Source organism: Telmatherina bonti (assembly GCF_933228915.1).
Source record: "Telmatherina bonti genome assembly, chromosome: 22".
Classification (NCBI taxonomy): Eukaryota; Metazoa; Chordata; class Actinopteri; order Atheriniformes; family Telmatherinidae; genus Telmatherina; species Telmatherina bonti.
Window position 1 is genome coordinate 20,437,596 of NC_136631.1, and position 12,399 is coordinate 20,449,994.

Genomic DNA, 12,399 nt, shown 5'->3' on the forward strand with positions numbered 1-12,399 from the left:
TTAATAAAATAAATGCAACTATTCAACTTCTAAAGACATGACTGGTCTGTTATAGTCCAATATTTTTCTATAACAAAACAAGTTCTTCATATATGAGAATTGAAGCTGCACTCAAATGCAGTATTTGCTCTTAGAAGGAAAAACAAATCATTTCCCTCCCAAATTTCTTTAGCCTGTGCACTTTAGTTTAAAATAAGTTCACTCGCTGATAACTGCGGTCATGTTTATCATCATATACAGTATATTTACCTGGATGTATAACTTTAAAGTTTTTTAAAGGATTGTTTGGAGTAAATAAGTGCATAATTATTCTTTCATTACCAGCACAATATTTTGAATAGCTTCAGAGCATTTCTTTGAGCTTGACAAACTTTATTATCTTCATGTGGAACTGCTTTGTGTGTGGATGCTTTAAGCAGGGTGGGAAGTAGCTGTTACCCGATGTGAACCGGCCCCCTCCCACTAAAAATCTCTGCACTCATTTAACCACTGTCTGCCATCGTGATACAGCACATCGGCCCTGTGCTGCGAACCGTGTTACATCAGCCTGACACAACCAATTTTATGTCAAATCCCCCTAAGAGCTGTGACATCATTGCAACAGAGGTAATTAAAACGTGTTTCTATAATTAACAAGTTTCAGAAATAGGAAAAAAAAGCTGTGTCATCCTACCTGCTATCTTGTTATACAAGTTCTGTTCAGACCCAGCAGGTCTAATGATGCTCAGGCTGACGGTGACTCCACGGTCTACTTCCTGCTCCACTCCTTCCCTCGGCTCTGGCCCCTGACCCCTGTCCTCTACTAGACCACGGCTCCCCTGCTCTGGAGGAGGCTCCTGCTGTCTTGGACAACCTGTCATACGAGCTTCCCGGGTGTTGCAAATCGCTGGCGGGTAACTGCCGTCTCCAAGAGGCCGGGCTGCGGCTTGGAATGGGACTGGGGTCTATGTTATCTGTGCCCTGTAGGAAAGGATATAAGGAAGATTGGAAATAAGAGCAAAATAGTGTAAATTATATTAGTAACAAGTTGCTTCAAGCCCTTGTTCAATAGGTGGATAGTACAGATTAGCTTTGTTTAAAATAAAAATCAGAAACACTGAGGTTACTTCATCAAAAACCATAATTTGGAAATGTGTATCTGAGCTCTGGACGGTGTGTTCGGATAGTTCGCAGTCTAGTTCTGGACTTTTGTGGGTATTAAAGACAGGCGGTGCATGTTAACCAGTTTTTGACGGAGAAAGTCTGCCATGTGTACTCCTGCCAGAGAAAAAATTCCCAACCAAAAACCCCAAACATGCCCCAAGCTGAGAGATTTATAATTTGGTGGGTTGACTACAAAATAAACCCCAAGCTACTTGTGTGTGGTGGCTACATCGGCACGTCCTCTCCCATAACCTCACTAACCCCGCTTCAAGAAAGCGAGAGTTAGATGACGGTGCAGTTTCTAAAGCGCACAGAAACGGCACCCCACTCCTGTAATTTCAGCTTTTAAAAAAAGGACCATAATTAGTGACATTTGGTGGGTTGGAGTTGGCTTCCAGTGCCGTTTTAGAATGCATTCTCACTAATTGGCTTTAATGGAGCCCTCCTGGACTGCTTTTCTCAGTCTCCAGGGGTAACAGACAGGAAATAAGTCACCATGCAGCACCGCCAAGTGGGTGTGTTCAGTGTGGTCACTTCCTGCCCGAGTAACTGGGGGAAGAAACAGTGGAGTGGCATATTCTCCTTCTATGGTAAGCTACTGGTTCAAGGGAGCTTTTACAAAAGTTTCCAAAAACAAGTGTTCCTCCAACTCTTAACAGGATGATGACACAATACAAAACATTACAACAGAACTAAAAAAGGACTTAAATTAAACAAAGACAATTGGATTTTAGATTTTAAAAAAAAGAGTGAAGTTCCAGAAATATTTGGCCATATATTATTAGTTACAATTAGATATGGAATTAAAGAAATATGAATAAACTGTAAGGTGGCTTTTAACCCAATATGAGACGATCCTTTTCTATATTTTCTTTTTTTTTTTGTTAACTGAAGTACTTTGATTTCTACTTCTGTTTCAGTTGTATTTTATTGCCTTATTATTTGTTTTATGTCTTATGTTTTTACACTTTATTACTGATGTACAGCACTTTGTTTCAGTTGTAGTTATGTGAAAGTGCTTTATAAATAAAGTTGCTGTAGTAAGAAAAGAAAATGAAAATAAACTGTTCTCACCAACTGCAAAGTACCGTCTACTGCATGACCCGAGAGTGGGTTCATCAACCCCCCCCATCATACATGCATTTCCCAAAATCTTTAACTCCACCTTCTGTGTTTGGCTTACTGTCTCCAAAAATCCGTCACTCAGCTAATGCACTCAGCAGATTTACAAAAAAACAAAAAAAGGGGGGGAGCGCTCCTATTACATGAATGCATTTTTTCTAAGAGTTCGCATTGAACTGAAAGCCACAGTGGAGGCTGTGTGAAGTCTTCCCTCTATAATGCAGAGTGACGTCCAGCAGGTTTAAAAAAAAACAAAAAAACAAACTCAAACAAGCAGTGTGTTGGAGCTTCTGCAGAACAAATTACATCCCTGCTTTAAATCCGTCTGTTTTTGGTTTCTGGCCCCATTTTAAGGAATGACGTTGCATTGCCAATCTAAACTCTTAAATCTGTTCTCCGGCAAGACAATACTCTCGATACTCCAGGTAAAATCTTCTAGACAGGGTAAAGGTTTTTTTTTCCTGGTGTATAAGTCATAATTTACTGCTGAAAAGTCATTCATTTACTGCTTTTCATGGGTTGCTTGCACAGAGACTGTCCTGACCTACTGCTGAAAACACTCTGCACAGTGTTTTTTCAGAGGGATTTCTAAGTGCAGGTCACATCAGGTGAATAACAACTGTGAAGATATGAACTGAGAAGCTATGAATTAATGCTTTATCTTGCTGCTTCCCCCCAAATTTCAGTAGAGGATGTTTTAGTATCTTGACCACGAACCGTATCTGCCCCGCTGTCCTCTGCCAAATATAAGTTCATGGCTCATTCGTGCACAGGCTGAGGTTTCCTTCTGCTACAGTGGGAGGAAGCACAACAATGTTGTTCTGTTCAGTGGTCTGAGGTGTGGAGTGACAACTACAAAAGCAAGCGTCCCTCAATATAACAACGAACTGTCAAGACTTATTCTCATCAGTGATGGTGCCAAAGTGGGTTTTAGGTCATTTCCCTCTTTTACAATGTGTTTTCATCTAAATGGTAATGTCAAAACCATCATCCAGATGTGCAACTCATCAATTTATCAATGGTCAGGGAATTAATAGTAAACTATTGCAACTAGAAAAGCACCATGTATGCTCAGACAGGCTGCTTTCCACTCATATTGTAACTTCCATCCTATATGATATTCCTACATTCACCTTTTTTTAATAACACACACACACACACACACACACACACACACACACACACACACACACACACACACACACACACACACACATATATACATATAAATAAATAAATAAAATAAAAACTACCACCCTGCCCAGGTTATTTTAAGGCACTTGGAATGTCATCTCCTCCTTAAAGACTATTGATTGACAGCACGTCACTAAGCCACAGTAAGCTGATTTGACTTCTGCTCTACTATAGCACGAAATGTTGCCAATAGAAATGACAGACTTCATCCTTCAGAGAGAGACCAAAGAAAAATATCCTGAATGTTCCTATGAGCTTGCTCTTTCAGCAACTTATTTCATTCATGTCCACAAACGGCATGTGGACTGAAACTGGTTCAAAACTGGGCCAAAAATAGAGGTTCCACTTAAGACTTAAACAGTCAACAGGATGCTAGTTCATTTTGACCGGCCTTGGTCTTTGTAGTACCGACTCTCCTAGATGAACCTTTGACACTGCAATCACAGACTAATCCGACTTCCACTATCCCAACTGCAGCTGTATTTGTCCAACCCTCTTTCAGAGGATGCTGTTCAGACCACCGAAATGTTTTAAAAAATCCAAACCAAAAGGCATCCGGCTGTGTTCCAAGACATACTTCAAAGCCCATTTATGTTCTGATGGATTTGTTTTGCACTCTGGCAATTTTTGCTCATAACTGCTATCCAAACTGAGTGACCAGTTCATGAATCAAACATCTGGATAAGCAAGCGTTTACTGTACCACAAAGTCAAACAAGTGGTTTTAGGAAATTCCCACAATAAAAATATGATGTGTACAATGAAAGAAAAAAACAAAACAAAATAAAAATTTGATAGAACGACAGAAAATATTACTTTATTAGGTTACTATGGATATATGGCATCTGGAAAGAGGCTTCTTTGAGTCTGATTATTGGGTGAATGATGTTGCACAGGGTCAGAAAGCCAACAGCAGACCTATGTTTAGCATTCAGGAGCCTGAACATACAGACAAAAGGGGTCAAAGCCAAGTGCTGTAAGTGAGTGTACAGTCACCTCAACACAGATCCTCAATGAGTTATTTTGATCATATCAGGTTGTGATGACAAGCTAAATGATGGGAAAGGCTATCTTCTATAAAACAAATACCCCAGACACCGTTTCTACAAGTCTCCATCAGTGATGAAAGGGAGCATCAGAGTGGCGAGGCTCAGTGTTAGACAGATTTCATTAAGCCCATGAAAGCTAATGAGAGGGAGGACTGTGCTGGCAATTACAGCTTTCAGTTCATGTTAGCTGCTATGTTTTTTTATTCAGTGTTGGCCAGAGATGAAAGACTCAGAATGCTCTTGTGTTTGTGACACGCATGTTTGCTGTATATATTGTAAGACTATAAATGAAGACTTTTCACAAAAAACTATACAATATGGTTTATGCTGTACTCCAGAGCCACTTCTAGGAAGCTATTTAAATATGGATTAAAATAATTAAGTAAAAAAAAAAAAAAGGAAAGCAGCACTGTTGTTGAAAATGTGTAAACACAAAATCAGTCATCGTACCAAGGAAGGTTGTGTGTAGGATCGGTTCCAGGACTGGGAGGTAACAGGTGCATGAGGTACGGTTCTTCCCAAGCCTCCAGCTTCAACAGTCGGAGACTGAGAGCGCCTGCCTCTGCGATACGCTGGTTCCTCGGCTTCTTTAGCGTTTGTAACAGAGCTGCTGATCCTACGCATGTACACCTGGGATAATGATCAACACATATCGCAACATGAACATTTTCGACTGCTTTTATTATTTATTTCTTTATGAAAACTTACTCAGTTACTATCTCACCTCTGCAGGGGAGGGCTTGGATCCTTTCTGAGCTGTTGAACTGCCACCGGCGCCCGCTCCACTGTTTACCATTTCCTCTGTGTCAAAAGTGGTTGCACGATACGCCCTCCATGTCGTTGCAGCCTCTGCTTCGTCCTCAGATCCACCATCCATTATTGCTTTTGTGCCCCCTTGTCCGCGACCACCCTCATCCACCAACGTGGCGCCTCGGTTCCTCCAGGTGCTTCTCATGGTCACATTCTTCATGTCTGGTAAACTGTCTTCTAGGGAGTGCTGGCTTTGTCTTTGGCTTCTCCAGCTGGTGACTGTGGTTGTGCTGCTGCTGCTCTCAAAACCCGATTCTGTGTCATTGAAGTCTGCAGATGTGGGCAAATTGCTGCGTTGGCAGCACAGGTGGCTAGTGGTGGTCTCCACCCTGGAAGTGTTGTGAAGTTTGGACCTTGATGAAGAGTCGTTGTGGTTATCTGTCCCACAGTTCTGGTCCTGGCATGGCTGCAAGGTGATCTTACTCTTGGGAATGGAGATCTCATATGGGACAGAAATACTGCCATGGTGGTCACTGCTAGGGCCTGGAAATGAGTAAAATTATATCACATATTGTTTTACAAAAACATTTTACTGATTCAACAAACTCTTGACTGTTTAAATCCAAAAATTTTTGCCCAAACTTTGTCTGGTTTGTGACAAAAATAACTTTGTGTTTAAAGATTACTGTAAACAAAAAGAGTGTCTTTCATAAAACAACAGTGTTTTCTTTTAAATAATTATAAATACACATCAGCTCCATGGAGGAGCATTTCTATAGTGGACACTGCAGCACACCAACCACATTAAATAAGTCTGAAGTTTTAGAATTTCCCTGTTTTTAAATCAACCTTTTCTAGCGTGCAACATATTAAAAAAGTGGACATAAATCAAGTTTATAACATTTATTTACTGTTGCATGCATTTAGCAAACAGAGTGTAAACATGTATAATCAGACTACCAACACAGTGAGAGGGATAAATGAATACACGGATAAATGTAAATCACTAACAGATTTCCTAAATGCAGGTTTCATGCTTGCAAAAATTAACACAAACACATAGTATCTCTGCAAAACTCTGAAAGAAATGTTAAAGTGAGCATGCCTGGGAAATCTATCAGTCGTAAATGCTTGGGATACTTTTTATTCTTTAACACCTTATTTTCTTTCACAGTTGCACTTCTATTAGCTGCAACATCGTATGATTACCAACTTAAAATCGATCATTATATTGTACTTCAGCTGGATGTTGACAACAGAAAAAAACCTTTAAAACACACTTCAGTATGTTTTCATCAACTAATACAGTTGATGTGTTTTATGACTGAAGTGTTCAGATTTCTGATCTTTATGTGGTTGAAAGGATGGTCACATTACATCACAAATGCTGCAAGTTTCTTAAAGTAAATAAAAATAAAAAAAAAGCTGCCTTTATGCTAAATATTCCGCTAAGTATTGACACGAACGACATAAAACTGTGCTGGTGAACATATCTAGAATGGTTGAACCTACCTATGAGGATGTTACTGGTAGATGTGTGGCGCTCTTTGATCGACAGGGGTTCACTGGAAACACTGCTGCTGCGACTGCTAGTTCTGGAAGAGCTTGGGTCATTGGGGTAGATGGTTATACTACTGGTCATTTTACTAGTGGTAGTCACAATGGGCTTGGTGGAGATCTTGGGTTTGCCATTTGTAGACAACGGTTCAGAAATCATTACCTCCTTTCTGTCAATCTCAACTATAGCTGGCTTGATGACAGCTTTTGACCTAAGCGCTTCTCGTGGGCTGCACACTCGCTGGATCTCAATTGCTGATGGGGTATGCACCGGCCCCTGGTGGCCCCCCTCAGCTAACTGTGACCTTGTGTGCAATTCCTCATCAAATGAGCTCCTTGAAGAGGAGCCCTCTGAATGCGAGTCGTGAACATGAGGGTGTCTGACATACCTAGGGGATGCAGTTCTAGTGCTCACAGTTTTACTAGTTGCCTCAGTTACAGGTTCTGGTTCAGAAGGCCTGGAGCTTGTAGATTCTGTTTCAGAGGCAGAGGAATGACCCTCGGACCCCTGATCATTGGGCAGCAGTGGAGTAAGGTGAGATCTGTAGGCTGTGTAAGATCCATTCGCTTTGGATTGGGTGGATGCCGCAGATACAAGGACAGATTCTTGAACATGGTCTACGGACTCCTGATCTGAGGCAGAAGCTGTTTCCTTCTCAAGTGCAGAGATGTTGATGTTGCAGGAGCTCTCAGGCACAACATCAGAGTTGTTTGATTCACTATCACTACCTACGTAGAGTTTTGAAAACTTTTCTCTGCTCTTCTTTATCTCCCCATCAGGTTGCTTGAGCGCTGTCCTCTGTGGTTTGTGGTCATTGGCAGCTGGAGGATAGCGACTAAGTACAGAAACCCTTTTAACATCAGTAGATGTGTGTACAGTGGTGTATGAAGCTCCTCTTGTCTTGTCCTCAGTAAGTCGAGGAGTGTCTCTTATTCCATTGTCAGAAGAAAATGTAGCAGCTGGGGTTTTGGGTGTCCTTCTGCTCTTGTGAGCAGGACTGAGGGCTCTCCTGACAGACTTTGGAGAACTCTCCTCAGATTGACTGAGCTCCTTGCTCCTCAGTTTGGTTTCTCTCTTATGCTGAGGGGAGAGCTCCCTGTTCCTGTGCTTGGGGGAACTTGGTTCTGAGACAGTTGCAGCACTTCTATATTTAGGCTTCTCGTGTCTGTAACCTCCCTTCACAATGAGCTCTTCATTATCAGCTTTGCCGTTCTCCAGGACCTTAGCAGGGCTGTTGAGACAAATGCCAGTTCTTTCATTGCCTTGTTTATCCATGTTACCAAATCCATTCCCTCCAACGCCACCTTTTCCGCACAGCTGCGTCCTTAGCTGTTCCACCTGCTCGCTGAGAAGACGAGCTCGGTTTCTTTCAATCTGGAACTTCTCGTGAAGTTCACCATTCTTGGACTCAGAGCTCTTCAAATCCTCTTCCACGATCTCCAGCTGTTTAAGGCGATTCTTTAGCCTCTCTACTTCTAGCGTCAGCTCCCTTACTTTGTTGTCCTCCTCCTGAGAGCCTTCCAGACTGCTGTTCTTCTCGTTCTCAGATTTGTTGACAATACCGATGTTCTCGTCAGACAGTTTTAGGTAATCTAAGCTCTTCTTGCATCCAGCCAGTTTACTTAATAAAGGCCCAGTAGATGACAGTTCATCCTCAATTCTTGACCTCATGAGATCTGCATGACCGGGGTCTGTTGATATGCCAAGGCGGTTCTTCTGGTGGTCAAGTTTTTCTTTCAGCTTTAGAATGAGCTTCTCGTCCTCTCTCTGTTTCTCCAAAAACCTCTTGCGCTCGCTCACAAAGGCCTGAGTGAATCCCTTTAGTTTCTCGAGCTCCAGAGCCAAAGCATGCTCGGCCCTGTCCAGCTTACTTTCAGAACCCTCCACCTCTTTCAAACGTGCTTTTAGCATCTCTAGCTCAGATGAGAGCTTCTTGGTCACGTTCTTCTCCTCATTGAGGCTGAGGCAGAGTTGGCTGCAGTCAGACTTGCTTTTAGCAAAAGCTTCTTCCAGTTTCTCCAGTTCAGCCATCCTCCGCTGTAGATGTTCAATCTCCGCCTTTAGCTCCTTTGTAAGGTTCTCCTCCTCTTCTAGTTTTTCTCTAACCGTGCGACACAGATCCTCAGCTTTGCGTACTTCCTCATCTTTTCCCTGGATCTTTAGGAGACGCTTTCTCAGGGCTTCCACGTCACCTAGGAGGGACGAGTTGCTGCCCTCTGCCTGGATGACCTTGTCCTACAAAGGAGAGAGATCATTAAACCTTTTCATGTTCTGTATTTATGTTCCATCTTTCTCATTTCCTGTGACATGCACATTCAAGCAAACAATGTAAGATGTCAAAGCTGTCACTTATGACTGACCTGCAGGTCAAGCAGCTCATCCTCCGACTTCTGGAGCTTGTTGGTTGCTTCTTCCAGTTCATCCAGTCTTCGGCCGAGACTCTGTAGCTTGTGCTTCAGGTGGCGGTGTGTCATGTCTTTATGATCAGACATGGTTGCAAACTTGTTTGGAGCGTATTCTGTCAGGTTTTAGTCGTCCTCCAGGTTACTTGATGACAAAATGTTTGGGGCTCCACATCTGTGTGGCTGTGAGAGCAAGTCTGAAAGGCTCTTCAGGAAAGGCTTTTTTCTCTTTCTCAGTCGATCTTCCTCTGTTTTTCCAGCCGTCTCTTCAAGATTTCAACGTTTCCTCAAAGTGGTGTTAAGCAGACAAATCTGTCATCTGTAGGAGAGAGAGAGGAAGTAACACTTCGTCACTGATTTGTCCATAACAATAATTTGTATTGTTAAAAGGAGCTCAGAAAGTGAAGCAAATGAGCCAAAGAGCATAAAAGTGAGCTGAATGTTGACTGCAACAACATGATCAGCTTAAAATTAAGTAGCTTATCTAACCGCCGTAACAAACCATAAAACAAGGCTAAACAAGACCAAATAAGGCATGTATTGTAAATTCACTTACTCAAGATTTATCACATAAAGGAGTACTCCAATTGTGAGTTCTCAGCTACAATTATGACCATTCAAATATGACTTAATATTCATCATATAACTATAATATTAAAAGGTATGAGTGCTATTCAAGCTTGGGTTAATTGAACACCATATAGCAGCTGCACAGCTTGATATTTTCGCCATTCTGCTTCCATGCATTTCACCTTGCCTGTCCTTCGGAGGAGCTAGGAGCACCACACCTCTTTCATGCATATGTGTGGATGGGGGGTTTCCAACATGTCTGCAGAGGCCTGTGCACACAGTCCCACACGCTTTGTTGTCTCTCTGCTCTTGTATCCTGCATCGATCATTGCCTGCCAGCTTCTGCTGACAGCAGCATCTCTCTATCACAGTGCCCTCCTCCACTGCATGACCAGCCCGTCACAACACTACAGCCTTCATGATCCCTTGGGACAGCGGTGATAATAAAGAAAAAATGTGACAGAGTCTTAGATCCCACCATCATTACGGTGTATCACACAATGCCAAACTCTCATAATTGTACCTGGTAAGGGCAATTGAGCTATTTTGCCCTTTTTTCTAGTTAGTACAATTACTTAGAGAGGTGGTTGTGTTTATAGAAACATTACAATGTGTTAGTCCCAGTATGCAAGCCCAGCACTGCACACAGATCATGAGAGCACTGATCATTAGCACAATACTGTCTGTCAGCAGGACCACCATATATCTAACTGCCGACACTTTGGTCTCATGCATGATTCAGGTAGTGGGCTTTTCAACCTCTGCCTCTAAATCCTACCATCCCCTTCCCCCTCCATTCAGCTGAGCTTCTCATACTGACCACAAAAGACAGGGGAGGAATATCGACCTAACCATAGAACACAACATCTGCACACATCATCACTTATTGACCTCCAGACAACAAGCTCTATACTGTTCCATGTCTCCTCTTTCTTCTACTTTACTGTGCCCAAATATTCCTCTTCTAAAGCAGCAAAACTGCTACATGAAAGGACTGGTGTTTTTTCCTTTACATTTTACTGCTGTGAAAACATCAACCAGTGCAGTTAATCTTCTCTATATGCACTACATGAACCATGTGTGTAAATGGTATTTTAAAAAACAGTAAAACATACCATTCTCCAGGACTGAATAACATGTCTTCTATAGTTTCATTTGGTGTAACAAGGCCTAAATCAGTTTAGCCACAGTTTATTAAATGTCTTATTGAACATAAACCAAAGCAATAAGATTTGAAAGTGCATCAAAGATTAGTTTATAACAAAGCACAATGAGAACTCAAAGTGTTCGGGTTTTTTTTTCCCTTTTTTTCCCCCTTTCATGAGGTCTAGTGGTTTAGTAATCCTCTCAGTGAGTACGAGACATCAAGGAAAGGAAGTATATGGATTGAGGAGGTAGAAAAAAAATACGAGAAAGGAAAACGAGAGAAAATGTTGGGGAAAAGCTGCAAGTCATTTTGTGATGTATTTCCATTATTCATCTGTGGCATGTTAAGTGAATTCTGGAGCTCAATATTTCTAAGTTCTCTTGAGCTAGTCACTATGACCCAGAGTCGCCATGACTGATCCTATTCCAGTGGAGTAAAACTACAACAAGAAGCTCCCATAAATCTGTCAAAAGCAGATTGGTTTGTGGTGCAAAAGATTTTGGTTCAATTCTTCATGACAGGTTTTCAGACTGCACGAAGTAGCACAGGGAAAATGTTAAACTGAAAACAATTTTGGCTTCAGCACAGTGCTCATTATCTTGGGAATTGATTTTGGTCTCTCCAATGCATCCTAGTCAAGCCCTGCCCTGGTTAGTAATGGCATTTTACTAGGTCCAGTTACCCCTGTTTTGGCAGACTGCCTCCATCTCCTCTCATTCTTTCTCTATTTCTTTGCCAGTTCTCTGCCTCCCTCCCTCATTTTTCCCTCCATCTCTTTCTGACACGCACACTACTTCAGCCAACTGGGCGCTTTTAAGGGGTGGCAATGCGTGCAAAGTGACTTTGGCAAGGGCCTGCCACTGCTGAACCAATCAACATACCTGATTCACTTACGGCAGACACAGGCCCTCATTAGCTAAAATCAGGACAAGATACAATGGAAAGAGAGGGATTGAGTACAAGATGGAAAATAGGGGAGAAAAAAAGCAAGTGAAGGAAAAGTCAATGAAACAGAGGAAGTTCAGCTTATCAATATTTAGTCACAATCATAAGATTCTTCCAAACCAAAACCCACACAGAGACACTCATAAACCTCAGTTTTCCCGTATTTATTTAATTTTCCACACTCACAAAGTCCAATGCTTTAAGAGGATATTCCTGCTTCCTAAATTTGTCTTGATAAAACAAGGAGGGGAGACGTGCGCAGCCAAGAGCATGTTTGAAGAAAAAGAGGGATAAAAGAGACGATAAAGAGAGGAAAGAAGTGGGGCAGGAACAAGGCTGCTGAGGTTTTCTGAACTCGACTCAAACTGAGTTTCATTCCACTGTTCTGCGCTTTGACAATTATGGAAATCCTGTAGGGGGTTGAAGCTCTGAGGCAGCGAAACTGACCCCCTTTTGTAGACACATTCCTCATGATGGACTAACCAGGGCACTGCCAGTTCCTTGCTCTGCCTTGTCTGTT

The 12,399-nt window shown here is 42.0% G+C and overlaps 1 protein-coding gene across 1 annotated transcript in view; it reads right to left on the minus strand.

Annotated features, from left to right (window-relative positions):
- Window positions 1-12,399, minus strand: part of luzp1 (leucine zipper protein 1) — a 44,652-nt gene that overhangs the window by 5,849 nt on the left and 26,404 nt on the right. The window contains exons 3-7 of the mRNA XM_079262423.1: window positions 9,176-9,536; window positions 6,770-9,050; window positions 5,232-5,800; window positions 4,958-5,137; window positions 674-960 (exon numbers count right to left, since the gene is read on the minus strand). Coding sequence (XP_079118549.1) covers window positions 715-960; window positions 4,958-5,137; window positions 5,232-5,800; window positions 6,770-9,050; window positions 9,176-9,307 — 3,408 coding nt within the window. The 5' untranslated portion in view covers window positions 9,308-9,536 and the 3' untranslated portion in view covers window positions 674-714. The remainder of the gene's footprint in view (window positions 1-673; window positions 961-4,957; window positions 5,138-5,231; window positions 5,801-6,769; window positions 9,051-9,175; window positions 9,537-12,399) is intronic.